The 27589-nt window shown below is 43.0% G+C and overlaps 1 protein-coding gene, 1 long non-coding RNA gene and 1 pseudogene across 9 annotated transcripts in view; 2 read left to right on the top strand and 1 right to left on the bottom strand.

Annotated features, from left to right (window-relative positions):
* Positions 1–7643, top strand: part of LOC147029233 (uncharacterized) — a 9280-nt gene extending 1637 nt beyond the window's left edge. Inside the window, exons 2-3 of the mRNA XM_085876419.1 lie at positions 1340–1474; positions 1610–7643. Of these exons, the coding sequence (XP_085732545.1) occupies positions 1340–1474; positions 1610–3654 (2180 nt within the window). The 3' untranslated portion in view covers positions 3655–7643. The remainder of the gene's footprint in view (positions 1–1339; positions 1475–1609) is intronic.
* Positions 1–26524, bottom strand: part of LOC147029232 (uncharacterized) — an 82105-nt gene extending 55581 nt beyond the window's left edge. Inside the window, exons 1-4 of one of the 7 annotated variants that reach the window (XR_015056857.1) lie at positions 26312–26512; positions 26004–26134; positions 10988–11100; positions 904–1414 (exon numbers count right to left, since the gene is read on the bottom strand). This is a non-coding gene — a long non-coding RNA (uncharacterized LOC147029232). Of the gene's footprint in view, positions 1–903; positions 1487–1594; positions 1733–10987; positions 11101–26003; positions 26135–26311 lie in introns of those variants that run through there. The other 6 variants (XR_015056856.1, XR_015056855.1, XR_015056858.1 and 3 more) reach the window with 6 other exon arrangements.
* Positions 25372–27589, top strand: part of LOC147029230 (uncharacterized) — a 71900-nt pseudogene continuing 69682 nt past the window's right edge. Inside the window, exon 1 of the transcript XR_015056846.1 lies at positions 25372–25786. The product of XR_015056846.1 is annotated as an uncharacterized LOC147029230 (transcript). The remainder of the gene's footprint in view (positions 25787–27589) is intronic.

Genomic DNA, 27589 nt, shown 5'->3' with positions numbered 1-27589 from the left:
AACACAAAGACTCCGGTTTGGAACAATAAGCTTTAATTTGGTAGATGCAGCATGAAGGAGTGACAAGTTCGATCAACAAGTGTTAAAAATAAAACAAAAAACATCTCCGGACCGGAAGTCAAGGAGAGGGTTCGCAAAATTATTTTGCAGCTTAAACACATCAATTTATGGTTCCACTGAGTCGAGAATGGGGAAATTCTTAACCTCTGAAATGGTTGCTCCACACTCCCGCTCGTATATAGTTTTTTTTTTTTTTTTTTTTTTTTTTTTTTTTTTTTTTTGTATACCTTGGTCGAGGCTCGTATGAGAGCTAACACACAACTCACAGCAAGGAGGCATGAGACAAGAGGGGTGGGAGTGGAAGGGACAAAACATTGGGGAACAGACACAGGTGAACTGTGGAAGGGAGAGGGATGGGGATGGGACGGGGAACATGGCGAGGAGAAGATGGACATTACAGGGACTTTCAGGAAGGAAAGCAGGAGAATTGAAGGAAGTGGGCATGGGTGGATTATCGGGGTAGAAAAGATCGAGGATTTGGATGGGGGAAGATAAGAGGTGGTGGTGAACAGCTGTTTTGAAAGCCTGGAGGGAAGAATGGGAAAGAATAGAGTGAGGAAGTTTATTCCAAAGGCGGGAAAAAGAGGAATGAAAGAGTGAAGATGAGCAGTGATTCGTGATTTTGGTAGTTTTACCAGAAGGGGGTTGTTGGCGGACCTTGAGCGCCCTGTGGAAATGTGGTTGGGACAAATCGCAGAGAGAGCAGGGGGGCAAGGCTGGAGAGGAGTCGGTAGAAGACAGAAAGACCACCGACCAACCTGCGGTGATTGAGTGAGAGGCCCAAAGACTCAGCTTCATTGCGGGAGATGCCAATGATCTTAAAAGCCCTGGTTTCGACAGCGTGAAGTCGAGAAAGGTGGGAGGCAGGAGCACCAGCCCAGAGGGGAGAGCAGTACTCCATCAGGCTACGGACAAAAGCTTTGTAAGTAGTCAGGAGCTCAAGAGGGCCGAGGAAGGACTTTGCACGACGGAGGATTCCCAGTCGGCGACTCGCTTTTGAGGCAAGGTTGGAAATGTGACTTTCCCAGGAAAGGTCATGGCAGATAGTGAGACCCAGAAGCTTGAAAGAAAAGACTTCTTCCAGAGGATTGTTGAGAAAGTGGATGGGGGGGTTTTGTAAACGGTCCTTTCGAAAGTTATCGTTGTAAACACATCGTATCCTCTCCTGTAATTGCGGCAGCATTATGGAGCCTCGTTCTAACAGCGGAAGTGACGTCCATTGCATCCCACCGCATTTATATTTGGCAGTTATAAACTTCATGTCCTTCATTGTATTCAGGTGATGTCTCTCCTGTAAATATGGAATCCAGACGACACTACGGTTCATCCATCTCAGAAACTTCAAGATATTCTTCTGTAAAGGAAGATTCAGATGTTCTTTTGACAAATGGCATTCCTGTCTGTTCTGTAACAGGTGAGCAGAAACCTACAAAATGAACATTCAATCTTTTTAATTCAGAGTTTATAAAAATAATTTAAATGATGAAATATTTTGCATTTAGAGTTTGACAAAAAAAACCATAAAATAACTTGTTCTTTGTTTTTGTAGAGCAATCAAGAAGTCCAATTGGGTGGATAAGGTCCAGGAGCAGTGTGACATTGAAGAAGATATCCATTTTGAAGAAACCATCCCAAGAACAAGACTCACGGCCTTTAAAATATAAGTGTACATCTGGTGAAAACAGCACAAAGATCAATATTACATTAAACAAACCCAAAAAGGTTATCGAAAGGCAAATGCATTATAAGTGTAATAGATGCAGAAAAGATTTTACTTCACCGAGAAATGTCAAAATACACATGAGGACCCATACAGGAGAACGTCCACACAAATGTTCCAAATGTGATAAAGGCTTCTCTCGAAAACAAACTTTGAATCAGCATATGAGTGTCCATACAGGAGATCGACCTTACAAATGTTCCACATGTGATAAAGGTTTCACTCGAAAATCCAATTTCAATAAGCACATGAAGAGCCATGCAGGAGATCGACCTCACAAATGCTCCACATGTGATAAAGGTTTCTCTCGAAAAGAACATTTGAATCAGCACATGATGATCCACACAGGAGAACGACCTTATAAATGCTCCACATGTGAGAAAAGTTTCTCTCAAAAAGGCCATGTAAAGATGCATATGATTGTCCATACAGGAGAGCGTCCTTATAAATGTTCCACATGTGATAAATGTTTCTCTCAAAAATTCCATTTGAATAAGCACATGAAGAGTCATGCAGGAGATCGACCTTACAAATGTTCCAAATGTGATAAAGGTTTCTCTCGAAAAGAACATTTGAATCAGCACATGATGATCCACACAGGAGAACGACCTTATAAATGCTCAACATGTGATAAAGGTTTCTCTCGAAAAGATCATTTGAATGAGCATTTGGTGATCCACACAGGAGAGCGTCCTTACAAATGTTCCACATGTGATAAAGGTTTCTCTCAAAAATGCATTTTGAATGTGCATATGAGGATCCACACAGGAGAGCGACCTTACAAATGTTCCACATGTGATAAAGGTTTCTCAGAAAAAGGCAGTTTGAAAAAGCACATGAACAGCCACACAGGAGAGCGTCCTTACAAATGCTCCACATGTGATAAATGTTTCTCTCAAAAATTCCATTTGAATAAGCACATTAAGAGTCATGCAGGAGATCGACCTTACAAATGTTCCAAATGTGATAAAGGTTTCTCACTAAAAGAACATTTGAATCAGCACATGATGATCCACACAGGAGAACGACCTTATAAATGTTCCACATGTGATAAATGTTTCTCTCAAAAATTCCATTTGAATAAGCACATGAAGAGTCATGCAGGAGATCGACCTTACAAATGTTCCAAATGTGATAAAGGTTTCTCTCGAAAAGAACATTTGAATCAGCACATGATGATCCACACAGGAGAACGACCTTATAAATGCTCAACATGTGATAAAGGTTTCTCTCGAAAAGATCATTTGAATGAGCATTTGGTGATCCACACAGGAGAGCGTCCTTACAAATGTTCCACATGTGATAAAGGTTTCTCTCAAAAATGCATTTTGAATGTGCATATGAGGATCCACACAGGAGAGCGACCTTACAAATGTTCCACATGTGATAAAGGTTTCTCAGAAAAAGGCAGTTTGAAAAAGCACATGAACAGCCACACAGGAGAGCGTCCTTACAAATGCTCCACATGTGATAAAGGTTTCTTCAGACAACACCATTTGAATGTGCATATGAAGATTCATGCAGGAGATCGACCTTACAAATGTTCCAAATGTGATAAAGGTTTCTCTCGAAAAGAACATTTGAATCAGCACATGATGATCCACACAGGAGAACGACCTTATAAATGCTCAACATGTGATAAAGGTTTCTCTCGAAAAGATCATTTGAATACGCATTTGGTGATCCACACAGGAGAGCGTCCTTACAAATGTTCCACATGTGATAAAGGTTTCTCAGAAAAAGGCAGTTTGAAAAAGCACATGAACAGCCACACAGGAGAGCGACCTTACAAATGCTCCACATGTGATAAAGGTTTCTCCAGACAACACCATTTGAATGTGCATATGAAGATTCATGCAGGAGAGCATCCTTAAAAATGCTCCAAATGTGAAAAAGGTTCCTCTCGAAAACGCGATTTCAATCAGCACATGAGGTTCCACGCAGGAGAGAATGCAACAAATCCATAAAAAAGACCAGATAACACAGCAACTCGAAAACGAAGCATCCCACAAACACCTGGAATAAAAGAAGACCCCCTGGTACAACATAAAAAATGCATAAAATGATCAGCAAAGAGGACTTACTCAGAACAAGACTAATTTTGAAGTCATCCCTCTCTCCAATATGCCGGGTTTTGGCTTCATGGTTGGCATGGTGGACTTTGGATCCCGCTCACTGTTGAATTAATACCAGGTGGGGTTAACTCAACCTGTCATCCTTCTGAGATCGGCAAAATGAGTGCCAGGTATCTGCATGCTGGTATACTGTCGGAGTGGTGACCTGTCCAGGATTGTGCCCAATAGCTCAGGAGACTGCTGAAGCAGAACCAACGCTCTGCACAGAGTATGGTCCCAATGTCCTCCTCTCTCCAATGAACAATCACTTTCACCCTTTCATTCCTCTTTTTTTTTCTCACCTTTGGAATAAACTCACACACGCTTCAATCCCACTCTTCCCTCGAGGTCTTCAAAACAACTTCACCAACACTTCTTATCTTCACTGATCCAAAACCATGATCATTTCTATCCCATTAATCCACCCCAAACCCACCTCCTTCAAATTCCCTGCTTTCCTTCCCAAAAGATTCCTGTCATGTAAGGACCTGAAAGTCCCTGAGGTGTCCACCTTGTTTACCTTGTGTTCCTCGCTCCATTCCTCTACCTTCTACAGATGTCCTCATGTCTCTGTTCCCCAATGTTTTGTCCTTCTCTCTTGTCTCCTGCCCCCTTTGTTGTACGTTGTATGTTCTCTCTCATATGAGCCTCGACAATGTATACAAAAAATAAAATAAAACATTCCACATCAGTCGTCGCTCCTGTGATGAAAATTTCGTCTTAATCCGACAAGTAGTTCCGTAGAAAACATTAAAGTTCTGTGCGGACAAACCAACAAACAAACGGACGCCAATACAATTCCCTCTCCTTCGGTGAGGGTAACAAGAATAGCACTCGGTAAAGCATATTCAGAACCTCCACCAGGCTGAATCGTTACCTCTGCCACCGAAGGTGAAGGAGGTTATGTTTTCACCCCTCTCCGTCTGTTTGTTTGTTCCTTGCAAAATCGAAGATTTTTTCAAGTGTATTGGTCAGTCGATTTTGTTATTCTGTCTGTCTGTCTGTCTGTCTGTCTGTCTGTCTGTCTGTCTGTCTGTCTGTCTGTCTGTCTATCTCAGGCAGATCACAATTTCAAACCGATCTTCACAAACGTTCACCACATGGTCGAGTTTGTCAAAAGGAAGAAGCTTGTTGTTTTTGAATTCAAAAGGTCAACATAGCCCAAAGTTCAACCACTTGGGTGAGATTTCTAAAATCCTCAATTTTCATCTGATTCACTTGGAATTTGAAGAGGAGATTCATATTTGGTCATTGAATTCAACCACCAATTATATTTGAGGTTAAATTTGTTTAATTGATTTTACAAGTATCGTGATCTGCACGACGTCTTCTTCTTGATTGTTTGATATCTCAAAAAGTTGAGGACGGACACGGATGAAATTTGGTGGGCAGGTTGTGTGTGTGATAAGGACAAACGGATTCGATTTTGGTGAAGATCCAGATCGGGCAACAGCCAGCCAGTTTAACGAATTCTGCAATTTTTAGAGATGTGGTCCACAGATCACCTTTTTCAAATGTTTGCGAAAATATTCCAGCGGAAATGTGAAAAAGCATATTGTGGCGTCATTATGAAGTTTTTTTTTTGGTTGATTCATCATTTCTGAGCTATCCTGAATCAGAATCAGCCGGGTGCCAGACTCTCACCCTGGAGGAATTTTTTTTAGAGGGGAAAAACAAGATGGCTGCCACCGACTTTCGATAAATTCTGTTTTGGGCTATATCTTCACTTCCAATGCACTTACACACACAATTTTGGTGTCTACTACTATATTTTCATGGTGAAGGAATCCGATAATGATAAAAATGAAGGTGTATATATATATATATATATATAAGACCTGTCTCATATTTTCACGATGGCCCCCATTTTTATATGAAAAATGGCTATTTTGCAGTTCTACTGATCACTTTGAGTAAGAAATTGAATTTGATGAACCCTCAAATATTAATACTGCACTTCGTACAATAATAGTCAATGACAGCTAAAGATACTTTCTTGCAATGATAAATGAATTGATGATTATATGGGAATACGATTTTTACACACATATATCCGGATACATATGGATAGTTGACTATGACTTTGGGTTATGTCTTAAAGTAAGTATGTATATGATATTGAAATTGGCTTTTATTTTTAGGCAAACAAATATTAACTTTGTTAAGGATGCAATGTTCGACATGATGTTCAATCTTCATCATCGTCGTCGTGATTAGCAGCTACTGCCCTTGTCTGTTCGTTACAACAGTCTGATCCAGCATTACAACTGCAAAACATCGAACAGGACATCTGTGCTGCCACACAACCACACCTCCCGGTGGGACATCCACACTTGATCAGCTGCAGAATGGTGATTGGTGCAGCAGACACATCAGGTGGAAGTGTGGTTTGGACACAACGTCGCACCGTCCTCACCTTCTTGCCATCCATACTTAATGGGATCCAAGTTCGGAGGGTATGACTGAGTGGCCGATTTCCATATAATGACTTGATGATGAGTGTGATGTACATGTTGAACAAAGTCATCATGCGATGGGGGCAACGACTTCAATTTTGGAGCAGAGGTAATCTTGGAGTTGGCCATCTTAGACTTCCACAACTGATACCGGTGTGTGGACATCTCACCTTCGACGTTGGAACAATAACAGGCGGCAATGAAGGTAGTTGCCTCAGATATCATCTTTTCCTCATCTGCTTCCAGCTGACTAAGTAAGGTCGGATGATGTACGCCCATTAGTCCCTTCAGCGCTGTGGGCTTTCCAATGCCAAACAAATACGACACAGTATCGCATCCGGTCAGAGCATGCACAGCAGGCAGATATTTGGCGATGCTTTTGTGTTTCAGTGCTGTTTGGCGAATGTCTACGTTCACCCTCCCAGTACACGGACTCTCCATGCTGACATCCATAGTCATCTTTTCCTCGAGGAAGAAATGAATCAACAGGACAAAGACATCTGCATCGTTGCAGACCACTTTGATGTGTGAGTCACCACTGACACCCGACATTCTGACGAAGTGATGGATGATGATGACATCTGCTTCTTCATGGTGTGTTTTCACATCCTGTCTCTGGAGAGAGGAATTGTTCCATACTTGTACCAGTGTCATATCTTTTCCAGTGATCACCAGTTTGGTCTGGTTGTCCACAATGTGGGTCATCAGATACTGACAGATCAAATCGATCAGTTGTACTTTGTTGTAGGCTACATTTAGGACCACTTTTTGCACTGGAAGTGTTGTGTGTAAGTTGAGTTGATGTTTTCGACTTGAATCATGACCTGCGCGACGGGATCTCATCATTTGTTTCGTACTGATTTTGATGTACATGTCGAAAATCAGGTATACGTCACAACACTCCAGGTGGTATTTGATGGTTCCCATAAAGTTTATCACATAATCCTCAACTGTACCATTTGTGGGCCAATGTACAGTCCATAACATGATGCATCCATCGATGATGACGGCATCTGGAACACCTTGGATTCGACTTGATTGCTCAACTCGGAGTTTCGTATTCAGGATTGCTTTCGACTGAGCCCGCATCCCACTGCTCTCATCAAACAAGGAGGCTGGGACAGGGGACAGTTCGTAAGAGAGGACATCCTTGATATCAATATCCCTGTATTGTTGGAGACGTATGACTCGGGTGTAGATTAATTCGGTATCATATACTGGCCTTCCATCCAGCTTGATGCTCTTTTTGGTCGAAGTCATCAGGGTCACTTTCTTGGCTCGTGTCTTGTTGAAGCTTGTCGGCCATCCAGATTCAAATTCCGCCATCTGTTGTCATCCAATCTTGAGAGAATCTTCAACGTTTCCCTTGTCTGTCGCATGAAACAGTCGTAGACACCAAAATTGTGTGTGTAAGTGCATTAGAAGTGAAGATATAGCCCAAAACAGAATTTATCGAAAGTCGGTGGTGGCCATTTTGTTTTTCGCCTCTACAAAATATTTCTCAAGGGTGCGAGTCTGGCACCTGGCTGATTCTGATTCAGGATAGCTCAGAGATGATGAATCGACCAAAAAACTTCATCATGATGCGAAAGCACGCTTTGCCCTGAAATCGCTGTTTGGCATCTTGACTAAAATTGCATTGGACGCCAGTGTATTTAGGGATGAAATCGACTGTTTGGGATGACAGCCACAAGGAATAACTGCCTGAGATCGAGTGTGTTCGCAAGTGAGCAATCCAGCATACACATTTACGCACATAATTACACACCGCGGCACTTGCATGCTGATGTATCATCATGGAAGGCACAGGAAGAGAGTGAGTTTTTCATTTAATTGTTCATTGTTCTTTTATGTTCTCTATCCACAGGAAATATATACGGTATAAACAAGGAAATGCTTGCCATCCTTTGTGGCTTCCCCAGAATTTGCTGAGTCTTCATGGCTTTCTGAAAGGTTTACCCTGGTTGATGAAATAATTTCTGCACCAACATCCAGGGGCGTCTGCTTTTAAATATAAAAGGATAAGTGCATAGCAACACAGTTCTTAAAACAATGGAATTATTGCCGTGTTGACAATATTTCATTGTCAAGGTGATATTGTGTTTAGCCTCATGCAGGCACGGGTTAACACTACCATGGCAAAAATGATGATTCAGACCCAAGTCACATTGGCTTTCATAATAATAATAATTATTGGACGGGCCACTTTACAACTGCAGTGAGATACGACGGGGTTCCAAGTTGCCCTGCTTTAATGCAACCCCACTTTGATACAATCCACTTTGTCATCAGGGTATGTTCGGTGTTCTTCCAAAGTATAAAAGAAAAATCTCTGATCTGGCCCGCCCTCTTCTCTGGCCCGCTCTCTTCTCTAGCCCGCCTACCCTTCTCTTCTCTTCTCTTGTGATCTGAGTCACTCTTTGTTCTTGGAGATGAGCGGTGGAATGGATCGGGAGAGTCCACGACTGAGCGGAAGAGCCTGATCCCAGACGGAGTCCAATTGGACAGCATAAACATTTACACAAACAGATTTCTTTCCACTCTTGGTGGTCTATCCTCTTACACGTTCTTTTCTCTTTCCAAAACCCCCTGACCTACATCTTTACACCTTCCTCTTTGCATTACACCTCATCTGCCAATCATCGCACATCCTCTGACCATGCACAGTTGACACCTCAGTTTTTCTCCCTCCTCCCCCTCCTCATTGGGAAGCGTGGGGCCGTCGGCCACACCAGCAAAAATCAGAGGTCGTCAACACCTCAAGCTTTTCCTCATCTCTCTTTGCTTTCCAATTTCCTTGAGGTAGGTGTTGATGATGGCTGTTAGGTTAGCATAATTAAGATTGTGGAAGTTTTGATTGACTTAGATCTGCCTCATATCTTCTCTTTTGTGTATAATTGCATTTATTTTTCTGCACCTCATCAATCCTTGCTTTCCCCTGCTGTACATAATGCTTTTGTATTTAAACCTTTCATTGTTCCACGTGCCTTTCCTCACCCTTGCTTTATAAATAAATTGCTAACATTGTGAATGCACCCATTTCGTTCTGTCTTTTCATCCATTGGTCCAGTGTGGTTCTTACGTCATTAGCTGGGTAGTTTTACCCCACAAAATTTGCTCTGGTTAGCTGGTGCGCACTCGCAACTCCGCTCGGTCACACCTAATTCGGTGAGTAAACCAGAGTACGCATCGAGGAGATGAGACACCCCCTCCCCCCCCACCCTTGGTGCAGTAAGGTATCCCGCAAAGTTGTGTAACACTGCGGATTGGCAGTACCAATCGGCACTCATGGTTGCTCAGCAAGCTGCTGGAGTGCCGAGTTATCTGTGTTCGGTGACCTCGGGACCTGATGTTTGGGAGGAACTGGAGAGCTTCCCCTCGTGGTGAAACTCGAACCCCAGATCTATAACAATGACGTTGCACAGGTAATCCTGAATAATTTTCTTCATGTTTGGATAAAGTGTTGTACTTGTCGAATTTTGACATCATCATGAAAGGACTGATTATGTCATGGTTAACAGCCCTTATTCCTCATGCGGTGGACTTGATAATGAGCTGTTTCCATTTTTTTCCATCAAAAACTTTTGTAGATAGAGGGCCAAATTTTTTTTTGTTTTTCCAAAATGCTGACCACATCAAGTTACCAGTGACGGCATAATTATTCCAAAAAAATTCTACACGAGTTGAATATGGCGAAGATTTCGTGACATTCGGACCAACAGTTACCGAGCAAATGAACATGAATAGCTTCCGGGAAAACGGATAACAATGGGATAGCGCAGAGTTCGATGACAGCACTCCTCTTGCTCTCTTTCTCATTATCGTGCAACTTCAAGATTCAGCCGACCAGTCAATGACTGGTGTCTTGCACCGTCGTGCAGGCAAATTCACAGCACGACTCGAAAATGGCGAAGCCATTTTGTCATCCCGAGAGGAGAGTAAAAACGAGATCCTCCATCTCAGTCACGTTCCTCTCAGAACTGTCCTCACCGTTCTCCTGCTCCAAACCTCACTGTACTTCGACTGGCTCTCTGACATCACATCCATAAATCATCCCCTCCATGGATGTGATTTCACCAGCCGTACAGTGATGTGCCCCTGGAGGCCGGCTTTCTGCCTGCTTCGACGTGTGGTTCGATTGTTGTTTTAAGGATGTGATCTCTCCTTTATCGCTGGTCTTGAAATACAAAAACATCGGAAGAGGTCAAAGGGGACAATTACAAACTGGGAGAAATTATCATCAATCCCGACTTAATCAACACAGCACCACCTCTCATGTGGTGACATCGAACACTTCAGTTTACAGTTTCCATACTTAATTTACATCGAAATGTCTCCACCGTAAATCCATACATTCCTTATTTTGCCATGAAATTCCTTCATTTACCTCCACAACCATCATAACATGATGCTCACGTGTGACAAGATGATCCCGTCAAGTGTGAACATTGCAAACAAATCATTGCATCCGGACATGGTACTCAAAGACAAAAATGAAAAAAAGTCATTGTTGATCGAGGTCTCGGTTCCCAATAATTTCGGATTAAATGTTGCAGAAATTGGGAAAATTACGAAACACGAGGATCTAAAAAATGAGGTCAAGAGGATGTGGAAATTGAAGAAAGCTGAAATTATACCAGTGATGATAGTTGGAGTCACAGGAATGATGGAGAAAATCACGATCCTTCACCAAAAAATATGAGGTGGAGATTTTGATTTCTGGGAGAACTCCCTCCCTCCCTCCTGAAACCTGTAAATGGAGATAACAATCACGTGAACAGGTGTATGCCATCATTTGTTGTCTTTGTGCCAAGTCAGAATAAAATTGGTCCATACGTGTTTGACATGTGGTTGCGGATGCCCGCACACACACAAAAATCGAGACCAAATCCTTAAGCCCCCATTTCAGACTGAATCCAATGGGGACGAAGAACAATAACAATGATAACAAGAACTGTCACTTTATAACTACTGGCAGTGATGACCAGGTGCCAAGACTTCCGGCTTTGACACAACCCTGCATTGATAAAACACGTAACTGACGAGTTGCCTGCTGTCTCAACATGTAGGTGGGGTTCATCAAGAGGTGAAAGGGTCCTTCCAGGTATCAGTGTGTGTGTGTGTGTGTGTGTGTGTGTGTGTGTGTGTGTGTGTGTGTGTGTGTGTGTGTGTGTGTGTGTGTGTGTGTGTGTGTCTGTCTTTGATTGGTATTTTTTTTTTTTTTTTTTTGTATACCTTGGTCGAGGCTCGTATGAGAGCTAACACACAACTCACAGCAAGGAGGCATGAGACAAGAGGGGCGGGAGTGGAAGGGACAAAACAGTGGGGAACAGACACATTAGGTGAACTGTGGAAGGGAGAGGGATGGGGATGGGACGGGGAACATGGCGAAGAGAAGATGGACATTTCAGGGACTTTCAGGAAGGAAAGCAGGAGAAATGAAGGAAGTGGGCTTGGGTGGATTATCGGGGTAGAAAAGATCGAGGATTTGGATGGGGGAAGATAAGAGGTGGTGGTGAACAGCTGTTTTGAAAGCCTGGAGGGAAGAATGGGAAAGAATAGAGTGAGGAAGTTTATTCCAAAGGCGGGAAAAAAGAGGAATGAAAGAGTGAAGATGAGCAGTGATACGTGATTTTGGTAGTTTTACCAGAAGGGGGTTGTTGGCGGACCTTGAGCGCCCTGTGGAAATGTGGTGGGGACAAATCGCAGAGAGAGCAGGGGGGCAAGGCTGGAGAGGAGTCGGTAGAAGACAGAAAGACCACCGACCAACCTGCGGTGATTGAGTGAGAGGCCCAAAGACTCAGCTTCATTGCGGGAGATGCCGATGATCTTAAATGCCCTAGTTTCGACAGCGTGAAGCCGAGAAAGGTGGGAGGCAGGAGCACCAGCCCAGAGGGGAGAGCAGTACTCCATCAGGCTACGGACAAAAGCTTTGTAAGTGGTCAGGAGCTCAAGAGGGCCGAGGAAGGACTTAGCACGACGGAGGATTCCCAGTCGGCGACTGGCTTTTGAGGCGAGGTTGGAAATGTGACTTTCCCAGGAAAGGTCATGGCAGATAGTGAGACCTAGAAGCTTGAAAGAAAAGACTTCTTCCAGAGGATTGTTGAGAAAGTGGATGGGGGGGTTTTGTAAACGGTCCTTTCGAAGAGACATAGTGAGAGTGTGAGATTTGTCTGGATTGAAAGACATGTTCCACGTGTTGGACCAGTTTGTGATTTTATCCAGATCTGCAGTGAGTGAAGAAGCTGCTGCTTGCCGGTCTGAGGGATGACAGATGGTACGGCAGAGGGTGGAGTCGTCGGCAAAGAGAAATAGAGGATTTTCCAGAGTCCAAGAGATCATTGATGAAAACCAGAAAAAGAACAGGGCCCAGAACGCTACCTTGAGGAACTCCAGCCTGCACAGGAAGAGGGGATGAAAGAACTCCATTTAGGGCCACACGTTGACTGCGACAGGAGAGGAAGTCTGCGAGCCATGAGTGGAGATGGCCTTGAATACCATGGGAAGAGAGTTTGGTGAGTAGGGCAGGGTGCCAGACTGTGTCAAAAGCACGTGATATGTCCAGGGATACGGCTCGGATTTCCTGTCTGGCATTGAGGACCTCCATCCATTGATGGGAGAGCAGAAGCAGCATATCCAGGGTAGAGTGACCTGGTCTGAAACCAAATTGATGATTGGAAATCAAGCCATTGGAGAAGAGGAAGGATTTCATATCTGAAGCGATGATGGATTCCATCACCTTGCTGATGACATATGATGACATATGATGACATATGGTATCGACATATGAAGATTACAGAATGTAGAGTGGAGTCCTCTCAGAGCAGGCTCAAAGTATCCACCTTCATTTCGGTAAGGGGTCACGATTCATGGACCAAGCTGACATTTTCTGTTCTCAAAGTTTTGTGTTGAGGGCTTTCTTCAGGATCGTCACTGAACCCTGGACAGATTCCAACTGCAGTTCGTTTGAAATCATATTCCCAGGGATGGTTTTTAGCACACCTGTAAAGTAGTTCTGGGGAATTAATGGGATAACGTGTTGTCCGTCCGTCCGTCCCTCCAGAAATACTTGCAACTTCTTCTCAGAAACACCACATACGATTTGAATGAAATTTGACCACAACCTTCAACACTCATGATGGCATAAAGAAATGAGGACGTCTGAAGGGGTCTCCAGAGGGAGTTTACCGGGGGAGGAGTGGGTTACCTCCCCGAATAAGTATTTGCTTCTTCTTAAACGACACATACAATTCCGATGAAACTTGACCACAACCTTTATCACCCGTGATGTACCAACGTTTGTTCGTGGCATTTCAAAAAACCATCCATAGGTATTTACTTTCTTCTCTATTATATATTTTGTGGATCATCCATGCCTTCCAGTGGTTGCCTGGTTATCTTATCCAGCCACTACCAGGTGAGCACCCAGGGGTATTGCCTCTGTATTTAATATCTCTGTGAGGTTCTTTGACATCATTCCTGTCGGTCCAGCTATCACTGATATAACTTTGGCATTCTTCAGCTTCCAGGATCTTCTCACTTCATTATTGAGATCTTTGTGTTTGGACCTTTTCTTGATTTCTGCATCGTTTAGTCCAAAATCACTGCTATTATCACCTCAATAAGGAATGCCTTCTTCTTTTGTTTTTGTACCCAAGTGTGATATTTGGTGGCATTGCTTTGTTTTTGATGTTCACCCCCGATGGGATCATTCATTCGTACGTGAGCGGTAGGTACTGCCATGTTTTGAGTGAGGAATTTTGGTTCTTTTTCCCACAAATTTTCTGAAAATGGGACATCAAAGATATGTCAACGGATTACATTATAAACTCTGTTATGTCATTGTGTGTGCAGCTGTTCTGACATGGGTTTGTTTTTGTGCGTGTGTTTGGTCATTAAGCTTTACTAACCCCACCTCCAGCCCTCACCTTTCTCTCTTCTGCTTTTTTTTCATATATATATATATATATATCTCTCTCTCACTCTCACTCTCACTCTCTCTCTCTCTCTCTCTCTCTCTCTCTCTCTCTCTCTCTCTCTCTCTCTCTCTCTCTCTCACTCTCACTCTCACTCTCACTCTCACTCTCACTCTCACTCTCACTCTCACTCTCACTCTCACTCTCACTCTCACTCTCACTCTCACTCTCACTCTCACTCTCACTCTCACTCTCTCTGTCTCTCCTTTCTTGTCCCCTGCTGGCTGTTGGTACATTGTGTGTACTGTTATGGCTGCTCTGTGCTTCTGGTCGTGAATTCCTGTCCTCTGCCTTGCTGTTTGGTGTTTCCACATTCCCTTTTTTCGTTTCCCACGTTTCGTGTTTCTCCTTTTGAACTTTTCCCCGTGTTTTTTCCTTTCTGTCTGGAGAATAAAGAGAGGGAGAGAGCCCACAGAGTCGTGTCGAGAAAATCGTAAGCCGAAGTCCTGGCATGGCCGCCGGGGAGGTTTTTCTCGCTCACTGCGACCGTGTTCTTTATTGTTCTCGATTTTAATCGATTGATATCTTGGTGTTTGTGAAATGCCTTATTCTTTCGGTTAAGTTTACTTACTTGTTTTCTTGTGTTTGAATGATGGGTGAACGTTTCCTCATTGTGATGTTTGAGTCATTAACTCGTAAACACGTTGTGTTTTGTATCCCTCTCAATGAGGTGGAAATGAACGATGTACTTTCCACCATTGGTAACATCGTTGGATCACAGAACATTCATGCTGCTTGTCACATAAATAATAAGTTTGTCATGTTTGTGTTTAGTCCTGCAGCGTCGTCTCATATTTCAGATAAATTGTTCAAATTTGCATAAAAGCACCAAAATTGGTACACATCTAGAAAAATGTATTCCGAACAATTCTAGATATGGAGCCACCCGAGATTGTGCCTTGGTCAGCTTCGACGACCATTTTCCAAAATGGCCGCCATTCGACTTTTGCGAAATTAGCTATATGCTCTTATTTTCTTATTGTATTGGTGGTAGATATAAGGAAAGTGTAAAATTCAGTAAATTGACCATGAAAAGGCGTATTCAAATATTATGAGCCGGTATTTTCGGTAAAAAAAGCCATTATTTGATTTGTAAATTGCTGCTCTCCTGAAACTTTTCGCTGAAAAGTACCCATTATTGCCTGGAGAACAAGAGGCAAATGATATTCATCCAATTCAATGGGTTTGGAATCAACAAAAATTGCATTATAGATTACATACTTTACTCTATTTTGAAAAGGGAACTGATAGTCGTGATAATGATAAACTCAGAAAATGTAGTCAAATTATTGCACACTTCACTTTGAAGTGGCTACGGTTTACTGTCTACGACCATTCTACCAGGGCACATGGTACACGCATACATCAGTCTAGTAGAATATGAGTTTTTGAGCTCAAGTGTACTGGCTCTGGATCAAGAAGTCAACACTTTTACAAGCAATGCGACTTTGCATTTGCACATTCTAAGCTTGGCCGATATCTCAGTCTGTGTCTACTGTGTCTGTCTACTGGCATTCTCCTTCACAAGCACACAGTCCAGTGCATTGCAGATTAGCCTTCTTGCATTTTCAGCGGTTTCTACAGCCTTTGTTGCAGTCGCACGACACCAGCTTGAAGCAGCTTTTTGAAGCCTCAGGGAGTGTGGTCCAGAGCGGTTCGTAGGACCCATCCTCTGTTTGCCGCCAGCCCCAGCTTGTTGGCTGAGGAGTTTCTTGAGATGTGGCATGTCTGACAGCTGGATGTTCTTGTGTCTTTGTACCAACAGGAGAGGTGCTTCTTTTCTGCTTCTGGCGATGCTTGGCACCATTGAATTTCAGGAGCTGTGCAATGGACAAAGCTGCCTGTCTTGAAGGAGCATCAAATTGATTCTTGATGGAGGGTCCATGCAGCACCATATTTACCAGTGAAAGTAGCACAGGTGGCACAGCCTCCTGCTGGCAGCCTTCCTTGAATGAGTTTGCTTCCTCAAACATGTATGGACGAACTATCTGTGAAGCTCGAACGAGGTGAACTAATTCACTGTCACAGTTCAGCTCGCAGGCTTTGCCAAATGCCTCGCCAATGTCCTCATCAAATGCCAACAGGACATCTCGTCCTTTGCTCTGTGCCCGTAGGCCTGGGAGCTGAGCTCGTAGGCGTTCTTTCAGCCTTGTCCTATTCATTCTCGTGTCCAAGGGAACTCCAAAATGCTCCATTCTGTTCATGTACAAGTTTGCTAGGTCGGCAAATCTGAATACAGGAGATGTGTCCTCTTCCAGGTGAGTATCTTCAATGTAAAGGGCAAGTTCTGCCAGCACAATTGCTATATTTAGCTAAGTTGCCCCACTAGTGGGGCAACTTAGCATAACAATTGTGCATTTTGTGAGGAAAGCACCAAATTTGGCACACCAGTAGCCTATCATATTATGAACAGATTTGGATATTGGGCCATCTCAAATTCAGCTGCTGATGGCTGTGGCAGCCATTTTCCACTGCCATCAAAAGTTTGTGATGGCCCAATATCCAAATCTGTTCATAATATGATAGGCTACTAGTGTGCCAAATTTGGTGCTTTCCTCACAAAATGCACAATTGTTATGCTATATTTAGCTACAAAGTGCACATTTTATCGATTTTAAAATGGTTTGGGAAAATTGTGAGTTGCAAAAGGGTTCATACTTGAACTTATGACAATGGTCGGATTGCACAAAATCCCAAATCAAATGTTTTTGCCAGCAATGCTGCTCTTGTAGCAACATGCAACACTTTTGGTGTCATATTGTTGTGGGCCGGGTATCGGCGGTGAGCACGACCGCTAGATGGAGCAGTAGAGTCGGCTCCGCCGAACATCTGGAATTTAGATCGTACCTTTCCGGAGAACTCCAAAAGTTACGGGACCCTCACAGGACCGTGAAACGTCATGAAATCCACCACGTGGTACAGGGTTATTTGCCAATCTTCAAAATACCTAGAAGACAATGTGGCGATTTGCCGAGGATTCACACCCTCGACGGCACTTGTACGAGCCGAGCCGTAATCGTGCTCGACCCGTGCGTTACCTGAGCGGACGGTTACCGAGATTCGTCGGTCCAAATGTCCCCTTACGGTGGCAACAACGGCCCAGCTAATTCACCAACACGCACCGCGCTAAGCCAATAAAAAAAAAAACGAGCTGATACATTTAACAAATAGGGTATTTATTTACAATAGGGAAATGGGAAACACACAGCAGTATTAACACCGAATAAGCAATGCAACCATTGTACAATCAAGCACTTAACGATTCTACTGGCCCAAGGAGACAGGGCCCAAGGACACACACACACACACACACACACACACACACACACACACACACACACACACACACACACACACACCCAGAAGGACATGGACCTTCCCGCCGTGTGCAGTCTTCGACGAGACGAGCGACCCAGACCAGCGGCGCGATGCGGTCCGAAGAACCAGGCGCAAGCGAGATGCGAGCAGATGAATCAGGCGCCAGCGAGACGCGAGCAGACGAACCAGGCGCCAGCGAGACGCGAGCAGAATACAGAGCTCCCGTCAGCGCTCGTCCCGGCAACCAAAAACTCTCCTCTGTATATCTGTATCTCTGTATGTTGAACTTTTTAACGGTCTCTGACGAGAGGTATGCTGATCTTCAAAGAGCAACTGAGTTAGAACTCAGTCAATTACAGTCAATGATTATTGATGGATGGCCAGATGCCAGACAAGGTGCATCATTCGATCTTCGACCATACTGGGATTCCCAGAGTAAACTTTCCGTTATGGATGGCATCCTATACAAAGGCATGCGAATCGTTGTACCACCGACTCTGAGACCACGCATGCTGAACCTGATTCACGAATCGCATCTCAGAATAGTCAAGTGCAAACAACGAGCTTGGGAAGTTCTATACTGGCCCTCCATGAATGCGGACATTGAGCAAACTGTTCAGAACTGCTCCAAGTGTGCAAGCTATCAAAACTGCTTGCCTGCTGAGCCCCTGAAACCGACTCGTACACCGGATCTACCTTGGAGTGAAATTAGGACAGACCTGTTCCAATTTGATGGTAAGACGTACCTGATAACGGTTGACTGTTATTCCAAATTCATTGAAGTGGACAAAGTGAAGGATTTACGCTGCAGCACAATGCTTGAGCGACTGAAAGCACAGTTTAGTCGCCATGGTCTACCAGAGACTCTACGGCACGATAATGGGACAATGTACAACTCACAACTTTTGAAAATGTTCTGCAAAGTTCACGGAATCTGTGTAGTCCCAGGTATCCCAGGAACATCTAGTCTCAGGTATTCACATTCAAATCGAGAAGTTGAAAGGGCTGTACAAACCATCAAACGACTCTGGAGAAAATGTTCGGACAAGAACCCGGCCTTGCTGGATTATCGCACAACGCCATTGGAAGGCATCCACCTCTCGCTTGCTCAACTACTGATGGGAAGACGTCCGAGGAATACCCTGCCCACTGCCCGGAGTCTTCTAGTACCTATGCATTATGACCGTGTTGCTGTGAAAAGACACTTCGATCTGGAGAAAGCAAAACAGAAGTTCTACAATGATCGTCACACACACAAAGATCTTCCACCATTACATCCAAATGACGAAGTTAGAATGGAACCTTCTCTGGGTTCCAAACGGTGGATACCAGCTGTGATTGTGAAGCAGCACTCGGAGCCACGTTCGTAAGCGGTTCGGTCCCGAGACACGGGTGATATTTATCGCCGTAATCGTCGACATTTACGTAAGAGCACCAGTGTAGCCAACGAGGGTGCTAACCTCTATCGGCCTTTCATTGAAGCTGATAATGCTACCTGTGAGGCCAGTGACGGCCCAAGCGGTTTGTCAAACCTGAAGCCTCCAGATACCGACGCTGCGCGTTCTGTGGAGCTGCCTGAGCCAGACAGGGCAGTCACCCAGCCGAGGCCTACAGTCTCCCCTTGTGCAACTCGTACTCGAAGTAGTCGTATCAGTTGTCGACCATATAAACTTGATTTGTGATGAATTGTAACTTCGCCTTTTCCAAGTTTGGAGGTTTGTCAGCACTGCGTTGGTTACCGGTTGATTTGTAGTTTGATTTAAGAGTTGAACTGGTTTTGACTCGGTTGGCTAGTAAGTTATCAAGTATATATTCATTTTGCTGAATCGCTTTGCGTTCCACACTAACTTGTATAACTATAACGTATGGTCACTGCTTTTGCCACCCTAAAGGGGGAGATGTAATATATTGTTGAGGTTTCCCACCAGCGCGTCGCCACGAGCACGACCCTCGATGAAGCAGTGGGGCTGTCTCGGCTCGATCGCCCAGAATTTACAGATCGCTCGCCCGGGTAAGCCCGGGCCGATGGGTCCGAGTAGTTTTAGGACCGAAATACGCCAATGGAGAGATCATGTGGGGTAGGGTTAATTGCCAACTTCAACTTACCGAAGTACCCACGTGATTCAGCTACCGGGGTACTTCACCCTCGGCGGAACTCGTTCGGAAGCGAGCCGCTTAAGCGGCTCGTTCCGTATTCGAATGCCGAGCAGTGATATCGCCCAATTCCGTCGGCTCGATTATTTTGGGACCCTGGCAATGGTCCACTAATCCCTCACACGCACGACATGTTCAGCCAATGAAGGAAACGACACGACGAGCTGAGTACATTGAACAATTGGGGTTTTTATTACAAATAATGAGGGAATGGTTTGGGAGCACGCAAGGGAAGATTTATACTGAATAAAAAGCAAGGCAAATAATATACAGCACAGGAACTTATACTGTTCACTACTTATTAGACGGGGCCCACACACAGACACACACACCCAGACAGAAATGGACCCCCTGGGTCTTTAATGGGACCTCGAGCCCGGGGGACCGTCGGGCTGAGGTTCAGGGTAGCTGACCTGACCACAAGCACGCAGCTGGACGTCCCCTGGCCGTGAGACTGGTGTCGCCGTTTCAGCCAGGTGGAAGGCGACGACGCGAAGCTCTGGGGCCGGGACGAGGTCGCCCCAGAAGCCAAGGTGATGAGCCGGGCAGGGGAGAAAACAAGCAGGGAACGAACGACGACGAAATCTCAGAAGAGTGCTTTTTGTGTACACTCTTTTGAAATGCTCATCCGTCGGAAAAACCCAGCCGACTCAGGAACCACCTTCCCCTCCTCAGAACACACCTTATATCCCCCCTCCCGTTCAACGAACCTCCGCTCCTCCCCACTCGCCCTCCCATTGGACCGGAGGCCCCATGCGACTCCTCGTCCGCGCCCGATTGGACAGGCGCACGGTGAGCGGAGCACTCCCTCCCTTGGGTGGAGTCTCCAGCGGGGGGGGGGGGGTGTTCGTGGCTCCGCTTACTGCCTCTCCTCAGACCGCGTGGTTACTGGAGACGGTGCTGGGTCAGAAGCAGAGCGCAGAAGACGCCGGCTCCCCACCGATTGGCCATGGTGGCGTGGTGACAGGAGTGAAGCGAAGGCAAGAGCGATGCGGTGCGGTCAGCGGTGGAGTCGATGATGTAGTTGATGGTGTAAAAAATAACTAAAAGAAAATCTAACTATTAAAACAACTTCACAGCGCAGTAACATTTAATTACCTATGAGACCAGGATCGGGAACCGAACAGGCAACATGTACTTACCGATATAAATGAGCTAAAGGACCTGAATGTTGAGTGCGATAGCTTTCCAAATCCACAACAATATGTTGATTTCTGGTTGTTGTTGGTTGTGCTCTGTGAGCCGGAAATAAACGGGATTTCGGCGGCTGGCCAGTCTTCGGCGGCTGGCCAACATGGAGTTCTGAGTATCTTACAGGTCACTCACTGACAAAGTTACAGGGTAACTCACAGGGTCGTTACAGCAAAAATATTAACACCACACACACACACACACACACACACACACACACACACACACACACACACACACACACACACACACACACACACACACACACACACACACACACTAAATAAATTGCAGCCGGGTAAGATCAAACAAGTACAAAACCGTCCGTACGGGACTGTTTAAATTTTTGACCACACATGACATTTTAACTACCCACTAACCTTTATTAATGAATCATAAAAACAATCATGATAGCGAACGCAGTAAGCACAGAGAGTGAGCACGAGAGAATAGGAAACAACAACAACAACAACAACAACACAATACCCTGGCAATTTGGAATCCGTGTCGTTGGCTATGACCATTTTGCTTCCGGTTTTTTTTTGCTTCTGGTTTTTTTTTTGCTTCCGCTTTTTCTTTTGCTTCCGTTTTTTTTTTTGCTTCCGCTTTTTTTTTTGCTTCCGGTTTTTGTCATGGGAAATGATCTTTGCCGGGACATAAAGGCATCGTCGGAGACATGAAAGACCCAAATAATATCAGACATGGTGTATATTTCCTCCACTGATTTTAATAAAGATATCTCCCGCATCATCAAAAAATAATTTTTTATCGTGATTTACATTATTTGATCGCTGATCCTGAATCCAGGCCGAAGTAACCGGAAATTGCGTATACAGTTGTGAACAAGTTATAGGTAAAGTCAGAAGTGAATGTAAGAAGAATTCTACGTTCGCTTCCAGTATTTATGTTTTTAGATGAGATCCTGTTCTTGGTGGTGCAGTTGTTGTTGTGAAGGTAATGTTGAGGTAATATTAATTTTTTTCAGATGAGATCCTGTTCTTGGCAGTGGAGTTGTTGTTGTGAAGGTAATGCTGAGGTAATATTTATTTTTTTAGATGAGATCCTGTTCTTGGCGGTGTCGTTGTTGTTGTGAAGGTAATGAGGTAATATTTATTTTTTCAGATGAGATCCTGTTCTAGGCGGTGTAGTTGTTGTGAAGATAATGTTGAGGTAATATTAATTTTTTTAGATGAGATCCTGTTCTTGGCAGTGTAGTTGTTGTGAAGGTAATGTTGAGGTAATATTAATATTTTTAGATCAGATCCTGTTCTTGGCGGTGTCGTTGTTGTTGTGAAGGTAATGAGGTAATATTTATTTTTTCAGATGAGATCCTGTTCTAGGCGGTGTAGTTGTTGTGAAGATAATGTTGAGGTAATATTAATTTTTTTAGATGAGATCCTGTTCTTGGCAGTGTAGTTGTTGTGAAGGTAATGTTGAGGTAATATTAATATTTTTAGATCAGATCCTGTTCTTGGCGGTGTCGTTGTTGTTGTGAAGGTAATGCTGAGGTAATATTAATTTTTTCAGATGAGATCCTGTTCTAGGCGGTGTAGTTGTTGTTGTGAAGGTAATGTTGAGGTAATATTTATTTTTTTAGATGAGATCCTGTTCTAGGCGGTGTAGTTGTTGTGAAGGTAATGTTGAGGTAATATTTATTTTTTCAGATGAGATCCTGTTCTCGGCGGTGTCGTTGTTGTTGTGAAGGAAATGTTGAGGTATTATTAATTTTTTTATTTGAGATCCTGTTCGAGGCAGTGTCGTTGTTGTGATGAAGGTTATGTTGAGGAAATTTTTTTTTTCAGATGAGATCCTGTTCAAGGCGGTGTAGTTGTTGTTGTGAAGGTAATGTTGAGGTAATATTTATTTTTTCAGATGAGATCCTGTTCTAGGCAGTGTAGTTGTTGTGAAGGTAATGTTGAGGTAATATTTATTTTTTCAGATGAGATCCTGTTCTCGGCGGTGTCGTTGTTGTTGTGAAGGAAATGTTGAGGTATTATTAATTTTTTTATTTGAGATCCTGTTCGAGGCAGTGTCGTTGTTGTGATGAAGGTAATGTTGAGGAAATTTTTTTTTTCAGATGAGATCCTGTTCAAGGCGGTGTAGTTGTTGTTGTGAAGGTAATGTTGAGGATTTTTTTTTTTCAAAAGAGATCCTGTTCTCGGCAGTGTAGTTGTTGTTGTGAAGGTAATGTTGAGGTAATATGTATTTTTTCAGATGAGATCCTGTTCTAGGCGGTGTAGTTGTTGTGAAGGTAATGTTGAGGTAATATTAATTTTTTTAGATGAGATCCTGTTCTAGGCGGTGTGGTTGTTGTGAAAGTAATGTTGAGGTAATATTTATTTTTTCAGATGAGATCCTGTTCTTGGCGGTGTAGTTGTTGTTGTGAAGGTAATGCTGAGGTAATATTAATTTTTTCAGATGAGATCCTGTTCGAGGCGGTGTCGTTGTTGTTGTAAAGGAAATGTTGAGGTATTATTAATTTTTTTATTTGAGATCCTGTTCGAGGCGGTGTCGTTGTTGTGATGAAGGTAATGTTGAGGAAATTTTTTTTTTCAGATGAGATCCTGTTCAAGGTGGTGTAGTTGTTGTTGTGAAGGTAATGTTGAGGTAATATTTATTTTTTCAGATGAGATCCTGTTCTTGGCGGTGTAGTTGTTGTGAAGGTAATGTTGAGGTAATATTAATGTTTTTAGATGAGATCATGTTCTCGGCGGTGAAGTTGTCATTATGAAGGTAATGTTGAGGAATTTATTTTTTTCAGATGAGATCCTATTCTTGGCAGTGTAGTTGTTGTGAAGGTAATGTTGAGGTGATATTAATTTTTTCAGATGAGATCCTGTTCTTGGCAGTGGAGTTGTTGTTGTGAAGGTAATGCTGAGGTAATATTTATTTTTTTAGATGAGATCCTGTTCTTGGCGGTGTAGTTGTTGTGAAGGTAATGTTGAGGTAATATTAATTTTTTCAGATGAGATCCTGTTCTAGGCGGTGTAGTTGTTGTTCTGAAGGTAATGTTGAGGATTTTTTTTTTTCAAATGAGATCCTGTTCTCGGCAGTGTAGTTGTTGTGAAGGTAATGTTGAGGTAATATGTATTTTTTCAGATGAGATCCTGTTCTAGGCGGTGTAGTTGTTGTGAAGGTAATGTTGAGGTAATATTAATTTTTTTAGATGAGATCCTGTTCTAGGCGGTGTGGTTGTTGTGAAAGTAATGTTGAGGTAATATTTCTTTTTTCAGATGAGATCCTGTTCTTGGCGGTGTAGTTGTTGTTGTGAAGGCAATGCTGAGGTAATATTAATTTTTTCAGATGAGATCCTGTTCGAGGCGGTGTCGTTGTTGTTGTAAAGGAAATGTTGAGGTGTAATTAATTTTTTTATTTGAGATCCTGTTCGAGGCGGTGTCGTTGTGATGAAGGTAATGTTGAGGAAATTTTTTTTTTCAGATGAGATCCTGTTCAAGGTGGTGTAGTTGTTGTTGTGAAGGTAATGTTGAGGTAATATTTATTTTTTCAGATGAGATCCTGTTCTTGGCGGTGTAGTTGTTGTGAAGGTAATGTTGAAGTAATATTTATTTTTTTAGATGAGATCCTGTTCTTGGCGGTGTAGTTGTTGTTGTGAAGGTAATGTTGAGGTAATATTTATTTTTTTAGATGAGATCCTGTTCTTGGCGGTGTAGTTGTTGTGAAGGTAATGTTGAGGTAATATTAATTTTTTCAGATGAGATCCTGTTCTCGGCGGTGTCGTTGTTGTTGTGAAGGAAATGTTGAGGTATTATTAATTTTTTTATTTGAGATCCTGTTCGAGGCGGTGTCGTTGTTGTGATGAAGGTAATGTTGAGGAAATTTTTTTTTCAGATGAGATCCTGTTCAAGGCGGTGTAGTTGTTGTTGTGAAGGTAATGTTGAGGATTTTTCTTTTTTTCAGATGAGATCCTGTTCTCGGCGGTGTAGTTGTTGTTGTGAAGGTAATGTTGAGGTAATATGTATTTTTTCAGATGAGATCCTGTTCTAGGCGGTGTAGTTGTTGTGAAAGTAATGTTGAGGTAATATTTATTTTTTCAGATGAGATCCTGTTCTTGGCGGTGTAGTTGTTGTTGTGAAGGAAATGTTGAGGTCACATTAATTTTTTAGATGAGATCCTGTTCTTGGCAGTGTAGTTGTTGTGAAGGTAATGTTGAGGTAATATGAATTTTTTTAGATGAGATCCTGTTCTAGGCGGTGTAGTTGTTGTGAAGGTAATGTTGAGGTCACATTAATTTTTTTAGATGAGATCCTGTTCTTGGCAGTGTAGTTGTTGTGAAGGTAATGTTGAGGTAATATATTTTTTTTAGATGAGATCCTGTTCTTGGTGGTGTAGTTGTTGTGAAGGTAATGTTGAGGTAATATTATTTTTTTTAGATGAGATCCTGTTCCAGGCGGTGTAGTTGTTGTTGTGAAGGAAATGTTGAGGTCATTAATTTTTTTAGATGAGATCCTGTTCTTGGTGGTGTAGTTGTTGTGAAGGTAATGTTGAGGTAATATATTTTTTTTAGATGAGATCCTGTTCTTGGTGGTGTAGTTGTTGTGAAGGTAATGTTGAGGTAATATTTTTTTTTTTAGATGAGATCCTGTTCTAGGCGGTGTAGTTGTTGTTGTGAAGGTCATGTTGAGGTAAAAAATAATTTTTAATCGTGATTTACATTATTTGATCGCTGATCCCGAACCCAAGCCGAAGTAACTGGAAATTGCAGCATCGTCTGCGATGCACCTGACTGACCTCAGATCTGTCAAAATCATCAGCTGTGCGGCGCTTTCACGTACCACGGTATAGTTGGCACGTATACAGTTGTGAACAAGTTGTATGCACAAATGTCCGAAAAATCAGAGCAAAAAGTCTGTTTAATTTGATGTATTGAAGAAGAGAATGAAAGAAGAATTCTACGTTCGCTTCCAGGCTTTGCCTATTCCATATTATTTATAAACTCACTGATTGTCCATTATTTCTGGTTATTCCCATTTTATAACACAAATACACCACTAACCTGACACAAAGTGCGCTGAACAAACGAAGGTGTAATCGGACTGCGGCTCCCAAAGCTTCCCCACGGCACCTTGCGAACCTCGATCGATGGTTCCGACACACAAAAGTCTCCTCTCCGGTTCAGTCGCCTGACTTGGGATGAGATAAAATGGAGAGTTCTGAATTTTTTGCCTTGTTATTAGTACAACTGAAAACACAGCATCTTCTCTGCATTGTTGTAAATAATAATAATAATAATAACAATAATAATAATAATAATAATAATAATAATAATGATGATGTGTAATAAAAGCTCCGAAAGAAACTAACTTGTAACAGCTACGAGTCGAGTGCCGTGCGCTGGCGCCACATACACGGGGCAATCCGAGCGAATGAGGGACTTTGTTTTCCCCTTCGCCAGCGTTGCTATGGGAACATTGCATTATGGGTCGGCGAAGTTCCCGGATGTCCGACCCCGAGAATGTGAATGGAATCGATGAGTTTGCGTTTCTGGCGTTAATGGGGTCTCGCGTCTCCGACCGCGCCGTGAAACAGAAAAAGCTGTTTTTTCTGAAAAAGCTGAAAAAAAAAAAAAAAAGAAAAAAAAAAAAGAAGATCGACATTAAAAATAATAATAAGAAGAATAATATGATTCGTCAACGACTATAATGGAGATCAGTGATTGAAAGGAAAATAAAAGTGATTTTGTGAAAGAGGAAGAAGCTGTTAACCGGAAGCCGGAGGAAGAACTTCCGGGTTCATGTTCCTGTGACCCTTGTTCACGCCAACCCGGGTCCTCGTGGTCGGGGAGGAAATGATGTGAAGAGGACAAAGAGAAGGAAACGGTAATTTAAATATAAAATAATTCTCTGTTCCTTCATGACGGAAACGAAGGGAAGTTAAAGGAGTTTTTATTCAATGTTTGTTGAGGTGTTTGGTTGTTGATTTAATGAGGTGTTTTTCACTCGTTTTGTTTTTTTCACCACGTTGTTTATTAATCATCATCAGGAAACTTCGTACAACGAGGATTAAACCTCATTCTTTCTTTTAACTATAAAACTACCAGAAACCTTTTATTATCAACTTGTAAATCCAATTTTATCTCGAAATGAGGAGGTGTAACGTGTGTGTGTGTGTGTGTGTGTGTGTGTGTGTGTGTGTGTGTGTGTGTGTGTGTGTGTGTGTGTGTGTGTGTGTGTGTGTGTGTGTGTGTGTAAAAATATATGTTGTGATTATATTGGAGATTACACACACATATTAAAGTGATGATACACATGTGTTACGTACACACACACACACACACACACACACACACACACACACACACACACACACACACACACACACACACACACACACACACACACACACACACACTTTTATTATTTATTTTGCCTGTGAATTAAAACAATTCGGAGTCACCACACATGATCGATCTGCTGACGTAATACTTCGTCATTCACTTCACCTCACCACGTCATTCACTCAGCATTGCCCTATCATAAAAAAATACGTATGGACACCGTGGGGCCACGCCGTATGTCTCTCAAAATTGCAAAACTCAGCACTTGCAAATACCACCAGTCACTTCATTAATGATGTTGGAGA

Source organism: Eptatretus burgeri, chromosome 4, assembly GCF_056783735.1.
Source record: "Eptatretus burgeri isolate ZD-2024b chromosome 4, Ebu_testis_v1, whole genome shotgun sequence".
Classification (NCBI taxonomy): Eukaryota; Metazoa; Chordata; class Myxini; order Myxiniformes; family Myxinidae; genus Eptatretus; species Eptatretus burgeri.
This window is presented reverse-complemented; position numbering and strand designations above follow the sequence as displayed.